Source organism: Eretmochelys imbricata, chromosome 9 (genome assembly GCF_965152235.1).
Source record: "Eretmochelys imbricata isolate rEreImb1 chromosome 9, rEreImb1.hap1, whole genome shotgun sequence".
NCBI lineage: Eukaryota > Metazoa > Chordata > Testudines > Cheloniidae > Eretmochelys > Eretmochelys imbricata.
In genome coordinates, this window is record NC_135580.1 from 48,299,981 (window position 1) to 48,319,857 (window position 19,877).

The following is a 19,877-nucleotide window of genomic DNA, read 5'->3' on the forward strand; positions in this document are numbered from 1 at the left end:
TAATTGGGTGCCTTCACTGTCCATTTAAATGCCTTAACATTTTGGATGTCTTCTAAGTTTAACCTTAACTCTAAATTTCCTGGATTTGTAATTCTTGGTTTAGGTACAATTGCAAACATTATTATAGTGATTTTTGTCCTTAAATTACTGATGTGTACTCTCCATCTTAATTCCAATTTAACAGTGTTTTTACTTGGGAATTTGGGGGTGGGGGGCTTTAAATAAGTTTTAGAGCCAGAAAAACCAGCAGGTTCTGGCAGCTTTGTGCTAATTTGGAGCAGTGCAAATCAATTAATTTACAATGGCTAGTTAAAATTAATTTATGGCTGCTTCACATCACAGATAGTGCAAAGCAGCTGGAGCATACTGGTGAATTTGTTCCTTATTTTACAACTGATTGCTTGGCTTATTTATGTAAGATAAGATAATATGTTAACATTGTAATTAATTGTTTAAAAACATGTAAACTTGCGAAGTAAGCTTCCAGGATATGAAACTGTGGAATTCAACTGTTTTAGTCATAAAGAAACATATGTTGTTCAACTTTAAAATTTTGCAAAAGGAAAAGGAGTACTTGTGGCACCTTAGAGACTAACAAATTTATTTGAGCATAAGCTTTTGTGAGCTACAGCTCACTTCATCGGATGCATTTTGGTCATCTGTGAAAGCCTTGAGGCAGACTGGGCAAAAAGAGAACAGTGGGTGGGTAACAGTAGGGCTGCCTGGGGGGTGTGAACAGAAATATGTGGGGATGTTAGGAAGTTCATAGAATCATAGAATAACAGAGTTGGAAGGGACCTCTGGAGACCATCTAGTCCAACCCCCTGCCCAGAGCAGGACCAATCCCAACTAAATCATCCCAGCCAGGGCTGTCTCAAGCCTGACCTTAAAAACTTCTAAGGAAGGGGATTCCACCACCTCCCTAGGTAACGCATTCCAGTGTTTCACCACCCTCCTAGTGAAAAAGTTTTTCCTAATATCCAACCTAAACCTCCCCCACTGCAACTTGTGACCATTACTCCTTGTCCTGTCATCTGCTATCACTGAGAATAGTCTAGATCCATCCTCTTTGGATCCACCTTTCAGGTAGTTAAAAGCAACTATCAAATCCCCGCTCATTCTTCTCTTCCGTAGACTAAACAATCCTAGTTCCCTCAGCCTCTCCTCATAACTCATGTGTTCCAGTCCCCTAATCATTTTTGTTGCCCTTCGCTGGACCCTCTCCAATTTCTCCACATCCTTCTTGTAGTGTGGGGCCCAAAACTGGACATAGTACTCCAGATGAGGCCTCACCAATGTCGAATAGAGGGGAATAATCACGTCCCTCGATCTGCTGGCAATGCCCCTACTTATACAGCCCAAAATGCCATTGACCTTCTTGGCAACAAGGGCACACTGTTGACTCATATCCAGCTTCTCGTCCACTGTCACCCCTAGGTCCTTCTCTGCAGAACTGCTGCCTAGTCTGTAGCGGTGCATTGGATTCTTCCGTCCTAAGTGCAGGACTCTGCACTTGTCCTTGTTGAACCTCATCAGATTTCTTTTGGCCCAATCCTCCAATTTGTCTAGGCCCCTCTGTATCCTATCCCTACCCTCCAGCGTATCTACCACTCCTCCCAGTTTAGTGTCATCCGCAAACTTGCTGAGGGTGCAATCCACACCATCCTCCAGATCATTAATGAAGATATTGAACAAACCCGGCCCCAGGACCGACCCTTGGGGCACTCCGCTAGATACCGGCTGCCAACTAGACATGGAGCCATTGATCACTACCCGTTGAGCCTGACAATCTAGCCAACTTTCTACCCACCTTGTAGTGCATCCATCCAGCCCATACTTCTTTAACTTGCTGACAAGAATACTGTGGGAGACCGTGTCAAAAGCTTTGCTAAAGTCGAGGAATAACACGTCCACTGCTTTCCCTTCATCCACAGAACCAGTTATCTCATCATAGAAGGTAATTAGATTAGTCAGGCATGACTTTCCCTTGGTGAATCCACGCTGACTGTTCCTGATCACTTTCCTCTTGTCTAAGCGCTTCAGAATTGATTCCTTGAGGACATGCTCCGTGATTTTTCCGGGGACTGAGGTGAGACTGACCGGCCTGTAGTTCCCAGGATCCTCCTTCTTCCCTTTTTTAAAGATGGGCACTACATTAGCCTTTTTCCAATCTTCCGGGACTTCCCCCGATCGCCATGAGTTTTCAAAGATAATGGCCAATGGCTCTGCAATCACATCTGCCAATTCTTTTAGCACTCTTGGATGCAGCGCATCCAGCCCCATGGACTTGTGCACGTCTAGTTTTTGTAAATAGTCCCGAACCACTTCTTCCTTCACAGAGGGCTGGCCACCTCCTCCCCATGCTGTGCTGCCCAGTGCAGTAGTCTGGGAGCTGACCTTGTTCGTGAAGACAGAGGCAAAAAAAGCATTGAGTACATTAGCTTTTTCACATCCTCTGTCACTAGGTTGCCTCCCTCATTTAGTAAGGGGCCCACACTTTCCTTGGCTTTCTTCTTATTGCCAACATACTTGAAGAAACCCTTCTTGTTACTCTGCCTTGCTAGCTGCAACTCCAGGTGTGATTTAGCCTTCCTGATTCCATTCCTACATGCCCGAGCAATATTTATATACTCATCCCTGGTCATTTGTCCAATCTTCCACTTCTTGTAAGCCTCTTTTTTGTGTTTAAGATCAGCAAGGATTTCACTGTTAAGCCAAGCTGGTCGCCTGCCATATTTACTATTCTTTCTACACATCGGGATGGTTTGTCCCTGTAACCTCAATAAGGATTCTTTAAGATACAGCCAGCTCTCCTGGACTCCTTTCCCCCTCATGTTATTCTCCCAGGGGATCTTGCCCATCAGTTCCCTGAGGGAGTCAAAGTCTGCTTTTCTGAAGTTCGGGGTCCGTATTCTGCTGCTTTTCTTTCTTTCTTGTGTCAGGATCCTGAACTTGACCACCTCATGGTCACTGCCTCCCAGGTTCCCATCCACTTTTGCTTCCCCTACTAATTCTTCCCGGTTTGTGAGCAGCAGGTCAAGAAGAGCTCCGCCCCTAGTTGGTTCCTCCAGCACTTGCACCAGGAAATTGTCCCCTACAGTTTCCAAAAACTTCCTGGATTGTCTGTGCACCGCTGTATTGCTCTCCCAGCAGATATCAGGATGATTGAAGTCGCCCATGAGAACCAGGGCATGTGATCTAGTAGCTTCTGCAACTTGCCGGAAGAAAGCCTCGTCCACCTCATCCCCCTGGTCCGGTGGTCTATAGCAGACTCCCACCACGACATCACCCTTGTTGCTCAGGCTTCTAAACTTAATCCGGAGACTCTCAGGTTTTTCTGCAGTTTCATACTTGAGCTCTGAGCAGTCATACTGCTCCCTTACATACAGTGCAACTCCCCCACCTTTTCTGGCCTCCCTGTCCTTCCTGAACAGTTTATACCCATCCATGACAGTACTCCAGTCATGCGACTTATCCCACCAAGTCTCCGTTATTCCAATCACATCATAATTCCCTGATTTTGCCAGGACCTCCAGTTCTCCCTGCTTGTTTCCCAGGCTTTGTGCAAGTTGATTGGAGATGACAAGGGGAAGGGGAATCCGAGGTTTCTGCCTGGGTAAGGTGGACAGAGGAATTTAGTGGTAATGTTAGAATAGAGGGAGAAGACCAGACATGTGCATGGGTCTTATGGAGGTCTATTATGTGCAGAGGGGCTTGGGTTAGGAAGAGCAATGCTGTGAACTAGGCAGGTGTCGGAGGTAGGCTCTCAGGCCTTTGATGTCAAGGCATGGTGCTTGAAAGGCTGCTCATGGCAATGTTGCCTCAGCTTGACTGTGGGAAGCTAAAGCAGGAACGTAGGGGGAGCCTTTAAAAGACAGAGGCACTGCAACTCAGGGTCTGGGATCCCCCCACCTCTTTGAATAGCACTGATTTCCCTAATACAGCCCTCTTCTCTACAAACAACCCTTTTGCCCCTAGGCTTTATGCACAGCCTTGCTTTCTTTTGCCCCACACATCCACATTCTGTTCCTGTCTCCCACATAGCCTCATTTACTATCTGCTTGGTTCTTTCAACACTAGAAAGCAGCACTGTGAAAAACAGGAGAGTTGCGAAGTGCTTGGAGGGCAAGGATGAGTGAATGAAGATGTGAAGGGGCACAAGGGAAAGGTCAGCAGGTCTCTGATAAGTTGCGAAGTAGAGAAGAGGATGTTCAGGGTCGTGGGTTAAGTGGGGATATGAGCATGATACTGCATTCAAAGGATTTGAGGTGGGTTTTTTTGCATTTGTGTTGTGATGGAAATAAGGTGGCTCTCCTGCTTCCATGCTTACCTCTCAGGGTCTGGGACTGTGATTTGTCAAGTAGTCTACAGTGAAAGAGATGAGCTGGCACTGGGTCTGTGGCATTATGTAGCCAGGTTTGATGGTGCAGACTAGAACATGGATATCTTATTGGTAACCAGATTATGAACGACAGAATTCCTCTGCCCACTGACATTGAACTGCATAAGCTGAAGCTCTTGGGCTTGATTGTGCTCTGACACCTCATTGTAAAGACATTAGAGTTATACCATTGAAGTGGGCATAATCCTAACCCTAAAACTGGTCTGAGAGCAGAATCAGACTGTGTTGGTATGTGCCTTTGCATTAGCTCTAAATGAGAACTCCAGATCCATCTAAGTAGAAACGCAAGCTGATGTGTAATGGATTTATTAAGTGTTGGTCTACTGCTGGACCAGATGCCTTGGATGAGAGAGGTTTGCTTGACACTCCCTAGCATCATGTTGGTGTCATGATGTGGGAGGCGTCGGGGATTGCAAATCATCTTCTTATAGTGCAGAAAGGGGACACAGAGGTATTTTAGGCTTTGAATTACGTAACTAACATGAAGATGGGGGGTCGTGGTCTTGTCACCAAACAGAGGGAGGAAAAAGCTCTTCTCTCTGCTAGTAGCAGTTTTGAGGGATTTTGCAGCCCTCACCCCCACCCACACATTGTGGTGGTATAGCCTGTAAAAAAACAAAAAAATTCCATACTCCATTGGATGGAAGATTAACACTTAAAGCTGACTTACTGGCCCATTCTCCCACTGGTGATGGTGGTGGGAAATATTCTGATTCTGCTCTGTAGCTGCCATTGCTGCTAAGGGATAGCGGAGAAGAGTAGATGGTTTTTCAAAGACTCTCCTGTCAATCCAAGCACATTCTCATGCTGCTGCCAGCAACGAAAGCCCTTGTTTCTGTCAGTGTTGTTTTGGGAAGGAGAAACCTGATGGATGACTTCTTGTCTGCGGACAAGGGGCATATGCCATTATTCACACAGCTGGCTCTATGAGATGTTTGCCACCATTGATCATGGGATTCTGCTGTCTCACTATATAGATTTAACAGAGGTGTTGAGAGGGTGATAATAGGCTGCTCCTATGCCTGTCTGCAAAGCCCTTACCTGTGAAGTTAATCAGGGATCCATCCTCTCTCCAGTTTCTTCAGTTTGTATGGAGCCATTTGGAGAGATAGTGAGATGACACAGACTGAAATGCCAGCAGTATGTGGACAACGTAATGCATTACATCTAATTCCAGCTGCCCCAGCTCTGCTGGTGCCCAAGGAACATACAAACTTGAATGAAGGGTAGCTGACTGAAGCCAAACCCAGGCAAAAAGAAAGTGATGTTGGTGAGGAGAGGGAAGCGCTTCAAAGAACTCTCCGCCCCTATAATGGCCTTAAAGCTTTCTTCCCTCAGATGATCAAGATGGTCTGTAGACTTGGGGTCCTTTTAGTCTCCTCACTCCATGTACAGGTAGTTATGATGGCAAAAAAATGCCTTTTCTATGTACAGTTAGCTAGGACATTCTTCCCCGTCCTGATGGATTCATACTTGGTCACAGTAATCTATGCATTGGTGACTTCCAGGTTTAATTAGGAATGAAACTTTTGACCTTAGAAAGGTTCAGCTGGTTTGGAATACAGCCTGCCTGTGTAGCAACACAGGGTGTTGTCTGTCATTCTAGTCCTTTACACTGGCTTCTCTTTTAATATTAAGTGAAATGGAAGATTTCAGTACTGATAACTTATTGGAAAAGGTACAGAGAAAAGCAACAAAAATGATTAAGGGTATGGGACGATTCCATCTGAGTAGAGAGTAAAAAGACTGAAACTTTTCAACTTGGAAAAGAGAAAACTAAGAGGGGATATGATAGAGGTCTATGAAATCATGAATGGTTTGGAGATAGTGAATAAGGAAGTGTTATTTACTAGGTTCAAGGAATTCAGTAAATCACAGAGTCTGTTTGTCTTTTATGGTACTGAGAGTAAGACAGGCAATTACATCATAGTGCCTAAGTGAGTTAGGCTTTGTACAGAGGAATGTTACAAAGAAACTAGGGCTGTCGATAAATCACAGTTAACTCACGTGATTAACTAAAAAAAATTAATCGTGATAAAAAATAATCACGATTAATCACAGTTTTTATTGCACTGTTAAATAATAGAATACCAATTGCAATTTATTAAAGGGGAGAGAAAAGAATAGCAAAGAGAAAATGCAGCTTCTGTCTCTGATGTTGATTTTCACTTGCATCCTCATTACTGAAAAAAAACAGATGCAGCACATGGTCTAATCAACCACTCTGAGACCTGGCAAACTTTACTAGCATTGAAGTGTTTAGGATATTGTTTTTAGTTGCCTTTTTGGTCATGACTCATACCAGTGTTACAGAATATGCAGTCTTCAATGGGTGAGCCAGACTCTCATTAGACAAAAGAAAAAGGAGAGGGATATAAGAGAAGAAATAAATGGGGAAGGAAAAGAACACACAAAGGTGTTTCAAAGGGGGGAGGGATAGCTCAGTGGTTTGAGCATTGGCCTGCTAAACCCAGGGTTGTGAGTTCAATCCTTGAGGGGGCCATTTAGGGATCTGGGACAAAAATTGGGGATTGGTCTTGCTTTGAGCAGGGGGTTGGACTAGATGACCTCCAGAGGTCCCTTCCAACCCTGATATTCTATGATTCTAATGTGTCACACTCACACACACAAAATCTCACATCTCTGGTAGTATTCAGGATTTAGCCAAAGCTGGTGGAGGTGGCAATGTCATCTGGCTCCATCTCTCTGGCCGGGTCTGGTCAGGGCATCTTTAGGATTATGATGAAGGAGATCTGGATTCCCAGGAGACTGTTGGTGTGGCAACCATTATGGTGAAGCTTGCTCCTTTCTCTTCTCTTGCCTTTCCATCAGCCAGCATCGTGTTAACCTCCATCTGTTCATCTATATTAATTTTTGTTTAAGGGAGTGGTAGGCAGAATGGTTCATCCTCTCATTATTTTGTCCTCCAATAAAACCACTTTTCAACATACCGATTTTGTTTCATTAATTTTTGGTCTCACACTGTTCTTGTTTACCAGCTATTACCTTTACTCAGTCCTTGAATTATATCTGTCGGCCTTTTTGTTTGTACTAATACAGTCTTTCTCTCTCCCTTTTGGAACTTTTCTCATCATTGTTTATTATTATAGGCTATTCTCGCACTTTATGAATGTTCACACACTTTTTATAGTTGAGCTCACGATTAGGGTAAGTTTTTAGACCCAGTTATCACAGCAGATGGGACCCACAGAACCACCCAAGACCAGTAGGTTGGGCTGCAACCTGGGTGTTCACATCCACAACTTCCCTGACTGCAATGAAGATCCCTGGTCCTCTCTCATGTGATCAGTTTGTATACAGTCCTGTGGCTTGCCCCTGCATCGGCTCCTTTGGTCTCTCTGCAGGCAATGAATCATAGGACTGGGTCAAACCTGGTGGCTTTGCAACCTTCAGCTTCTCTCCCCACCTTGAAGTCATCCAGCACCTCCAGTTCCTCACGTTCATCTCAGGAATGGAGATCTGAGCAGGGTTCTCTGGCTGAAAAAAACTAGATTGATTCCTCCTCATTGCTTCCAAGCTTTCAGGCTCCTCTTCACAAAAGGAGCCTGAACACTCATAGAAGTATCCAGACAAAAAAAGAGTCAAGCAACCAGATAGATCTTTGTAGATCATATGTTGGAAACATGGAGTAGACGAAGTCAAGACATTAAGATCGACAGCTACTTATGGAACTTTGAAATAATGGAAGAAGAGATGGAGTAATTGAGGACTGGAGTAAAGTGAAAATCTCTCTTTAGGATGGCAAAAACAGCATACTTAAATACAGAGGGGATGGGATGAAACTGATAAGTTGTTGTGTTTGAGGATAAGTTTAGAGACATCAGAGTTGAACACAAGGATAAAAGAGGACAAAATCAGGGTATGGATACGGTGGAGAAAGTAAAAACAGACCTATAAATATTGTGGTATTATAAGGTGCTAGTAGATTGTCACTAGACTAATGGGGATGGAGGGAAAATTGTATTTGATTAGAATCTTGTTAAAGAGTATTATTTTTTTTTCTTTTTCTCTAGTGATGCTATTGCTGAGATTAGAGCTGTTTGTATTGAGGAAATTGGAGTGTGGATGAAAATGTACAGTGATGCCTTCCTGAATGATAGTTATTTAAAATATGTCGGTTGGACACTACATGACAGGGTAAGTAATATTTTCCAGAGTATGACACCAGGAAAAGTAAATGTTTTCTTTTCCTGTTCAATATATCACCTTTTGATTTTTCTTCCTTTCATTTATTTCTTGACTGATATATTTCTGTAGTCGTCATCTTTTGTGTAGCTTAAACCCAGCAATGTTAGATGTCCAGGTCTAGGCTGGTAATCCAGTTGATTGCTTCAGGTGACATGGAGTGGATGACAGAGAAACTACTAAAATATGATTGTTTGGGACGTTGGCTGACATGATGTCGCATAGTTTGAAGTTCATTTCCATACTCACAAATAGGTTTGGATCTCAGTTTCCATTTATGGAGGCGGTTAGGTGCCTCTGATTTTCATGGGGGAAAAACCCTGAGTCTTTGAGCTCTTGCACTGCAAGCCAAAAAGTTTTTCTGGATTTAAGTCAGAGTCTTCAGATATTATTTAGGTCTTCCTGTATTGGGAGATCCTTGTTCCCTCAAATATGATGGGACCCCTGCAGGATTCCTGTGTTGCAACAAATTTGGGGTGAGTGCATGTACACCAGTACAGGAAGCTACGGTTGTGGCTTTGATTTTTACTATGCCTGTAATGATATGCATGACTGTGTTAAGTTGAGAGTTGACAAGTGATCTGAGGGAGCTATGTGCCCAGATGGGTGAGCAGTATTCTGCAGTATAGTTGACAAAGGCTACTGCAGAGGTCCGTAGAATTTTTTGCATCAGCTCCCCAGGTCATTCCTGCCCATTTTTGGATAAGATTTATACGCATCTTTATTTTATCACGGATATTTTTCAGGTATAGTGATTTTTGAGATTTTGGTCTATGGTTACACCAAAATATTTTGGAATAGGATCGTATCTTATCTACTGGCCACAGAAGTTCAAGTACAATTCTGGTCTACTGTTTGTTTAGATTAAATGCTGATACAACTACCTTAGTGGGGTTTGGTTTTAGTCAGAGCAATGTCATCAGCACAGACAAATTTCTGTGATGATGTTTGAGGAAGGTTGCTCATATAGATATTAAACAGAATTGGTGATAGGGCTGATCCTTGTGGTAGACTATCATTGACAGTGCATGGCCTGCTGACCTGGTCACCAAGGAAAACATGAAATCTGTGATTGGTCAGAACTTCTCAGAAGAATTTTATCATTGCATTGCATGGAATAACTTTGCCGGCTTTTAGAAGGAGGCAATAATATCCCTCATACCATATTGTATGCCTCAAATAAGTCTAAGAAAGCCACCTCAGTTGTGAGTTGTCACTGGAATTCCATCTTTGTGTGGTGTTAAGGCTAATACTTGGTTAGTACAGCTGCAGCCTGGTTATATACCTGCTTGTTTGGTTGGTAGCATTGCTTTTACAGGCAGTATGATCCTTGCCAGTAATATTCTCTCCATAAGCTTGTATGACATGCAGAGGAGTGAGATAGGCTGGTACTGTAAAGGATTACCGGTTAGCTTCCCAGGTTTGGCAGCCTCGCACCGGATTCTCAGGACAAACCCTGAGGAATGGATATTGGAGAACAGTTTTGCCAGCCATTTTTTGTACTTAGCTCTGAGATTTTTAACACATTCTGGCAAAACACCATCAGGTCTTGCAGCATTCCCAGCTTTCATGAGTGAAAAGGTCTTATTGACCTCCTCAACAGTGAAGGGCAGTGGTAGCAGGGCGGAGGCAAGTGGTAAGATGACTATTTGCCAGAGTATTCTGCGCACATTGCGCTCAGTAAACTTGTCCTGTGGTGCTTTTTATGTGCATAAGAAGTATTCCTGCAGTCACATCAACTGAGACTTTAGTATTTCACTGTTTTACTGGCTTTGCAGGCCCATGCTGGTGCAATAATATCCAAGCTTAGCAACTGGAGTGAGTAAAGTACAGAGCTTCAACCATTTCAGTCCATCCTTGGCGGTGCACTAACTTCAGTGACTCTAGTAAGGATGTTGAATATTTACATAATCAAACACTTGGCACTCCTTTCTGTTTTCTTCATTCCACAATAAGGTATATCCTTTTCAATGGCCATAAGGGATGTTTTTTCTTATACCTATTTAGACGATTTGGATGAAACAATCAAAATTTTCAGGTGTTGTTGGAATCACATAGATGGTAGATTCAGTTGTCACAGTGAATCCCGGACAGTTTGCCTTTTGCAACTCCCTTTGCAATTTAGGCAATGACATGATTACTGGGAGTCCAATCCCAATATGGATTATCACCAGTCGATGCTGACTGCATGGAAAGTTGCCAAGAATATTTTTGGAGGGATTCTGACAGATTCCGAACTAGTCTTTGGTGAGGAAACCTAGATCTAGGTTTCAGTGGGTTCCAATGGGAAGAATGAGAAGTGTCTCTCTCTGTCTTTCACACTGAAAAGGAGCTAGATGTCTTCATTTGATGACCGTTCCAGAAGTGCCTTGCCTGCAGTATCATTACTAACATAGCCCCACATTGCGTGGTGGCTATTGAAATCACCAACATATATAACCAGGTGATAGGCTGTAGGTAATGGGGGAGAAGGCTCGTCAACATTTTGTGATTTATACACATTAACTACTGTTATATTGTTGATTCTTATTGAGATGGTAAAGATTCCAGAGTTGCTCCTGGCATCTGTTTTGTCATAATCCTTAATGTCCTGCTTGCGTATATAGCAAGACCAAGTTTTGGGTGATGGGAGAGGTGACGAGATTGTAGCTGGCAATATGACAGCGTGATTCTTGGATGTCATCTTTGATATGGGTTTCTTGCAGAGTAATATCTTTGGCTATGTCTACACTACAGACCTTATAGCAGCACAGCTGTACCGCTGCAGCTGCACTGCTGTAAGGTCTCCTGTGTAGCTGCTCTATGCCGGTGGGAGAAAGAACTCCTGCCAGCATAATTCAGTCACCCCCACTGAGCGTCGGTAGGTATGTTGGCAGGAGACACTCTCCCGCCGACATAGCACTGTCCACACTAGCGCTTTTGTCAGTGAAACTTTTATCAGTCGGGGTGGTTTTTTTTCATACCCTTGACTGACAAAATTGCTAGTGCTGACATAGCCTTTGATCATGCATTGCATACATATTGCAAGCTAGGTAGTAGCTATTAGATTGGGATGCACCTTCAACATTCAACTGGCAAATTTGAAAGGCTGAGGCTTATGATTCTCTGAGAGTGGCTCTGGAAGGAGTCACTTTTTGCAGGATAACTATTTCCTTTGATCAATCCAGGGTTTTGCTGAGTGACATTTGGATGCTGATTTGATAATCTTGGTTATATCTAAGTATGTGACAGGGCAAACCATGAGAAGGCTGTCATCACCTGCACATATCAGTAGTTGAATTAAATAACTGCGTGCTAGCTGATGTCTGAATTTTTTGATGAGTTCTGTCTTCACTGGAGTGTTTATCAGCTGTTCCCTTCCATATTGCTTTTCCTCTGGTCATGGGAAAGGGGACTGGTCTTCCAGGGACACCTCTGAGAATACTTGCTATCTGGAATGGTATGGACGGAGAGACTTAAATAGCGTTTTGACTTTATTACATGCTTCATTAGTCTTTCGGTCAGCTGGCAATTGAGAGGAATAACCTGGGCCTCCAAGTCATCTTTACTCAACAGGAGGAGACAGTGATCTCTGGTATCCTCCAATCTAGAGAGAGGAAAAGGAAAGCTTCCTATATATCCTGGGAATAGACCATTTACTGGAAGCCAATAAGAAAGCAGCTAAAGGTTTCATTGAAGAAGGCAAGCTTGTTTCTCAACATTCCCTGAAAGCAACCTATAATGCTTCCAATGAAACAGCTAGATCTTAGGCTACAAACATCACATTTTGGAGATACTCCTGGCTGTTCTTGTCAGGTATCTGTGGGTGCCCGGATAAGAACTGAAGTCCTTTTCTTAGAAAGACAGCAAGAGAGAAGGTGTGTTCACTCACAAAGTGGATGAACCCTTGCAATAGTTTAAATGAGACTAAGTTTCATAGACTTTACGGTCAGAAGTGGCCATTATCATCATCTAGTCTGACCTCCTGCACATTGCAGGCCATAGAACCTTGCCCTCCCACTCCTCTGATGTGACCTCTGGCTGAGTCCCTGAAGTCCTCAAATCATGATTTAAAGATTTCAAATTACAGAGAATCCAGCATTTACTCTAGTTTAAACCTGCAAATGACCCGTGCCCCATGCTGCAGAGGAAGGTGAAAAACCTGCAGAGTCTCTGCCAATCTGACCTGGGAAAAAATTCCTTCTCAGCTCCAAATATGGCAGTCAGTTGGACCCTAAGCACATCGGCAAGAACCACCAGCCAGACACCTTTGGGAAAGAATTCTCGGTAATAACTCAGATTCTTCCCCATCTTGTGTCCCATCGTTGGTTATTTGGGATATTTGATACTAGGGTGGATTTCATTTAAATCATGATTTAAATCACTAGTCAGGAAGACCTGATTTAATCATGGATTTCTACATAAAAGTGCATTCTTGTTGGTTGTTATAACCTTAATACATATTTTTCACAACGCAGAGATAGATGTAGCGTTCATTTTTAGAAGGTACACATGATACATTTTTTAAGTGATTTATTTTGAAAACTTTTCAGATTAGTTTTACAGCTATATCAGAAAATGAATGATTGTTTGGTTATTTCATTTACCAAAGGTAATTGAAGCAGATATTTATGAAGTCATTGGGAGGCGAACTATCTCCAGTTCAACAGGTTAATCACTAATATTTGGAGGATTTTCTTGCTATGCTGTATTAGGAGGAGAACATCACCAGACAGACATTTAAATTGTTTTATTTAACTAAAACAACAACGTTATGTATTCTGGATTTTTTTCTTCAACAACAAACATGTAATATTTTAACAAAACAAGCATATGAATTTTTGAATTATTTAAACATTCAATTTTTTTAAAATCAGGTTTGTTTTTGTTAAAATTGTTTTTAACTAAAATAGTTAAATGAAATATTTAAAAAAACAAAAAACAAAAATTAAATCAACTATGTCAGCCAGGTCAACATGAGAAGCTTAAAATATTGGCTTCTGCAGCTAACTCACTCGTCTTCACCTTCATTTTCCTGTTTGTTCATCATCTGGAAAAGAAAAACAAGCTTTCCTGCTTTTTCAGGTCCCAAACGATTTCTCAATTTGGAATGAATTAGTCCAAAGGAAGAAAATATTCTTTCTACACCGTCAGAAGCAGCTACTGCTGTTAAAAGTGAGATTATCTCTTCAACAGTCTCTGAATCCAAGTGCTTAAGTGACTTCCACCAGTTCGCTGGTGTGACTTTCTTTAAAACATCATCAGCAAACACATATTTCTTGAATTGAGCAGGGGGCCCTGCTTTGAGCAGGGTGTTGGACTAGATGACCTCCTGAGGTCCCTTCCAACCCTGATATTCTATACTATGATTCTATGAATGGGTCACCCTTAGCTCTGAAGTTTATTATAGTTGGCATTACGGAGGGATGGTTGCTGGGTGTCCATGTCATAACCAACTCCTCTTCTTCAGCAGTTAAAGTTTAACCTTGGTACCAAATATTGAGAATATTTGCAAGAAAATGAGCTGCAGATAATGCTTGTCCCATTCGTTCTTTTAATTATTGTAATTTAACTCTGTCATTGCTTATTTCTCTTTTTGAGATCTCACTCAGTTCCTCCCAAATTTCAACAGCGCCAGCAATAAAACGGCGATTTCCCTGCATTTTGTTCAAGGCTACAGAAACAGGCTTCAGGGTACTCAGCATGTGTTCAACATTTCTCTTAAGCCCAATGTTGAGAACTTTGGCTGTGACAGTGCCATCTGTTTTTTTCACGATTTTGTTCATAAACTGTCATCAGATTAGGCCAGTTCTTGATACAGTGCTCAAAACAGTCCACTACTGAGTTCCATCGCACGTCTTGTGGGAGAGTTAGCTTGGTTCCTCCCACTTTTTTCAGAGCAGCTGCTGCAAAGTGTTTGATGTGGAAGTATTTTGCAATTTCAACAGCATTAGCCTTTATTACTGGAACACTGAAGTCTTTGGCTAGGAGGTGCATCAAATGAGCACTGCAACCGTATGTTATTAGCTTGGGACTCTCTTCTAAATAATTTCTTCTCATCTTGATTACATTTGCAGCATAGTCTGTGACCAAGCTGCATACTAGACATTTGAATTTTTTTTCATAGTTTGTTATAGCTTTTCCTGCTACTTCTTGTAAGTATTCTACTGTGTGTGCATTTCCTGATGTATCAATTGTTTCTGTAAGGAAGACATTCCCTTCTTCTGTTGTCACACAAGCACATACCACAGGATCATTGTGGACATTGCTCCACCCATCAAGACTCAGGTTAACAATTTCACCCCCTAAACCTTTCGCACGCTGCTCAATTTCTCTTTCATGCACATTATCCAGCAATTTGCTGCAACATCTGCTCTATTGGGTGGACTGTATCTTGGTCTTAATGACTGAACCATGTTAATGAAGTGTGGGTTCTCAATCATACGGAAAGTAGAGTTTCTTGCAGAAACAAACCAGGCAATTTTTTCATCAATTACCTCTTTTTGTAATCTGCTGGTTCTTATCACAAACGTATCTGTGGTTGTTTCTGGATGATGGAGTTTTGTTTGTTTTTTTTTGCTACAGGTGATATACTGTGGCTATGTGACATACATGATGTGACTGACACACTATCATTGGCAGATAACTCTGAAACTATAGAAAATGATGGTGATCTTCAAGATGGATAGTCTTCAGAATTCTGTATTTTGAGGATGGATTCTTCTAAACAAAATAAGTCAGTGCAGTTATTCAATTATTATTACCATTCTGTTCAATTAGTATTACTCATTGCATTCACTGACACTCAGTACTACTTTAAAGGTGAAATTGTAAAAGGAAGATCTGCCTATTTCAGCTGTTTATTTTTTAATCACAACTGTATCTAAAATCATAGTACCACAGAGTAACAACTATATTTTTTGCTCAAACATGAGAATTCCAGACTTGTCCAGAACGAAGACAGGCAGTCCTTAAGCAAGAAGTATGAAATAAAAAAGTTTACCAACCTGAAGATCCTGCATGTTCAGACATGTTCCTTTCATCATCTTCAAGGCAGCTTCCTCCTGAGAAGGAACACTTCTCATGATGTTGTTTCATTTGGGAAACCAGACCTTGCACTTCTTTGTTGCACTGTTTGCATTTTGCATGCATGCCCATCTTACCCACGGGTAGAGGAATTTCATTAAAATATTCCCAAACTGAGTCTCTCTTACGGCTTGCTGCCATTATAGGTTTTCCCTTCTAGTGGGAGAATGATATGGTAGATCTCAAATCAATGAAGGCTACAATGAGAGAGACCTCAAGACTTCTGGAATATGCTGCTCAAACAGTTTCACTTTTGTTTCTACTGCCTGTCCCTCCCTTCTCACATTTTTCTCCAGACTTTTTCTCCTTGTCCAGATCTATTCCGCCCCCAACAATCTTCTATTCATTGAACTTTTTGAAACTTTTCACTTTTAGAGCAAGGTAAGGATTAACTCTGTGTACACAAATTTGCAGAGGGACAATAGGGTTGAGGTCTGTTTTTCTCACCTCTATATATTATTTATTTAAAAACATTTTTCCTGTTCACAAGGGTGTTATCTCTGGAGACACAAATCCACAGTTTGAGAATGGCAAAAGTAAGCATCTCTGATGGTTTCTTCTAGACTGAGCACTGAGTCCTATTGGGTAGTGTGACAAAGTTCCTACTCTACCTTGGTGGGTCTTGTGCTTATTGGTGGATTTGCTCGCCTTGGAGCTTCACGGCAGCCCTCAGCTTGGCCATTTTTCTGAATCCACAGTCCCCAGGTCGACAACTCCTGTGTCTGTCCAGGAGTTGGGAGGATTTGGGGGGGACCCGGGCCCACCCTCTACTCTGGGTTCCAGCCCAGGGCCCTGTGGAATGCAGCTGTCTAGAGTGCCTCCTGGAACAGCTGTGCGACAGCTACAACTCCCTGGGCTACTTCCCCATGTCCTCCTCCCAACACCTTCTTTATCCTCACCATAGGACCTTCCTCCTGGTGTCTGATCATGCTTGTGCACCTCAGTCCTCCAACATTCCGTGTTCTCACTCTCAGTTCCAAGTGCCTCTTGCTCCCAGCTCCTCACACGCACACCACAAACTGAAGTGAGCTCCTTTTTAAAACCCAGGTGCCCTGATTAGCCTGCCTTAATTGATTCTAGCAGTTTTTTGATTGGCTGCAGGTGTTCTAATCATCCTGTCTTAATTCTCTCCAGAAGGTTCCTGATTGTTCTGGAACCTTCCCTGTTACCTTACCCAGGGAAAAGGGACCTACTTTGCCTGGGGCTAATATATCTGCCTTCTATTACTCTCCTATAGCCATCTGGCCTGACCCTGTCACAGTAGATAGAAAGATTAACCTAAATAATCTATACAGAAGCCTCTGGAGCCCCATAAATTTGAGTCCCTAATCCATGAACTATTGGAACTCATTTACAAAACTTTTCTTAAACATTACATGAATATATTGTCTCATACTATAGAATTAGAATTTATAATCCCTATTCCATGATGAGATATCTTTGAGCTATAATGTATCTTCATTAAAACTATCTTTAGATAGTTTTTTTCCCAAAAACGCATTTTATCAAAAAAAAAAAATTTAAATTAAAAAAAATACGATTTTTTAATTTTTTTTTAAATTGATTTTTATCCACCCTGTTTGCTATTAGCAGTTGCAGATTGGCTACATGCCACTTTAGGCAGTCTCATCATACCATCCCGTTCATAAACTTATCAAGCTCAGTCTTGAAGCCAGTTAGGTTTTTTGCCTCCACTGCTCCCTTTGGAACGCTGTTCCAGAACTTCATTCCTCTGATGGATAGAAACCTTTGTCTAATTTGAAGCCTGAACTTGTTGATGGCTACTTTATATCCATTTGTTCTTGTCAACATTGGTGCTTAACTTAAATAACTCCTCTCCCTCCCTGATATTTATCCCTGTGGTGTATTTATAGAGAGCAGTCATATCTGCCCTCGGCCTTCATTTGGTTAGCTATACAAGCCAAGCTTTTCAAGTCTTCTCTCATAAGGTAGGTTTTGCATTTCTCTGATCAACATAGTAGCCCATCTCTTCACTTGTTGCAGTTTGAACTCATCTTTCTTAAACGTAGAAGACCAGAACTGCACACAGCATTCCAGATCAAGTCTCACCAGTGCCTTGTATAATGGCACTAATGCTTCCCTACCTCTACTGGAAATACCTCACCTGATGCATCCTAGGATTGCATTAGCCTTTTTCACGGCCACATCACATTGGTGGCTCATAGTCATCATGTGATCAACCAATACAGAGTGTCTTACTCCTCCTCTGTCACTTCCAGCTATACGTCGCCAGTTTATAGCAAAAATTCTTGTTAGTCTCTCAGTGCATGACCTTGCACTTTGCACTATTAAATTTCATCCCATTTCTATCACTCCAGTTTTCATGGTCATCCAGATCTTCTTGAATGATTTTCCAGTCCTCCTCCATATTAGCAATACCTCCCAACTTTGTGTCATCCACAATTTTTTTCAGCACACCCTTGCTTTTTGTACCAAAGTCATTAATAAAAATGTTAAATAAGATTGGTCCCAAGACCAATCCCTGAGGAACTCCACTAGATACGTCCCTCAGCCTTGACAGTTCACCTTTCAATATGACTTGTAGTCTCCCCTTTAACCAGTTCCTTATCCACCCTTCAATTCTCATATTAATCCTCATCTTTTCCAATTTAACTAATAATTCCCCATGTGGAACTGTATCAGATGCTTTACTGAAATCAGGTAGATTAGATCTACTGCATTTCCTTTGTCTTAAAAAATCAGTTATCTTCTCAAAGAAAGAGATCAGGTTGGTCTGGCATGATCTACTTTTTGTAAAATCATGTTCTATTTTATCCCAGTTATCATCATTCCTCTATTTTCTTAACTACTTTCTCTTTCAAAATTTGTTCCAAGACCTTACATACAAATGAGGTCAAACTAACAGGCCTGTAGTTACCATGAGGTTAAAAGATCGTGCTCAGCTTTTAAAAAGGAATACTCCTTGTCCTCAAGCTCCTGTTAAAAAAGGCAATGCAATGTTCCCATGTCAACATTCTGAAACTTTTAGTCATTCTCTCCAGTGTACCAGAAAGCAGTCTAAAAACCAGTCTGCAAGACACCAGTCTCCAGGAGGTTCCTCCCAGTCTTAAGCCTCCTCAGTTTTGATGCATTTGTCAGGAGTACAGAACCAATTTCATTGTGTTCTTTACTTTCCTTTAGGACCAGCAGGCCCACTACTAAACAGCTTGAAATCAGATCATGCAGAATGGCTACTGCATCCTTTTCAGTTTTCACTGCATCCTTTTCAGCTCTAGGCTGCCTCTAAATCCTGCTTCCACATCTCTTCAGGGATCCTGATGAGATATTACTTCTAGGTGAATTCTCTTCTACAGAGGGATCCATAGAAGAGGTTCAGACTGTGTACCAAAGGAAAAGCTTCTACAGCAGGCACTTCCTCATCCGAAAGAACCTCTCCACCATATTATCTTGTGGAAACTGAGGAGTTTCATCAAAAGATAAATTCTGCCTGCTGTCTTTGGGAAACATCACCCCCATCCTCCCGCCCTCTGACTGTCACAGTTCTTTCACCCTAAAGGACATGTACTTCCATGTACTAATACAGCCATTTAGTATGAGCAACAGACACTTTCAATACAAGGACCTGCCATTTGGACTGTCAGCAGCACACACAGTTTTCACCAAGTGCTTGGCAATGATGGCTGTCCACTTAAGATGAAAAATCAATTTCTATCCTTACTCAGACAACTGGATGACAAGAACTAGATCCAGTAACCTACTCAGGTTATTAATTCAGACAGTCTGCAGTATCTTCAGATCAGCTGGGAAAAGTTTTCCCTAGTTTCCGTCCTGCAGATATCCTTTCTAGATGTATGGAATCCAGAACTGCAAGTCAAAGGAGAGGTCTGCAGCAATCTCGCCGTATCAAAATCATTTTATATCTGCAAGATTTTTCCTGATAGCTTTAGCCATTTATGTCACCTCTTAGGCTTGTCTCAGGAGGAGACCTCTCCAAGATTTGATGGTCTAGAATTACAATAACCTACCTTATGCTTTCTATACCACAGAAATCACATTACAAGAGTCTGTCATCTCTTAAGCTTCCTCTGCAATAGTAATCACAGAAACATCCAAGCTAGAGGGCACCCGACCAAGGACTGACAATAACCAGCCTCTCATGAGTAGAAATATGCAAAAGCTCATCAAAAGGAAAGAGGTTACTTAATAGCAACTGGTTTCATAG

General features: G+C 41.9%; 1 protein-coding gene across 5 annotated transcripts in view; it reads left to right on the forward strand.

The window, feature by feature from the left end:
• STAG1 (STAG1 cohesin complex component) overlaps nucleotides 1-19,877 on the forward strand; it is a 373,810-nt gene that overhangs the window by 175,766 nt on the left and 178,167 nt on the right. For all 5 annotated transcript variants that reach the window (XM_077825490.1, XM_077825488.1, XM_077825489.1 and 2 more), the window contains one exon: nucleotides 8,437-8,560. In XM_077825490.1, the coding sequence (XP_077681616.1) occupies nucleotides 8,437-8,560 (124 nt within the window). The remainder of the gene's footprint in view (nucleotides 1-8,436; nucleotides 8,561-19,877) is intronic.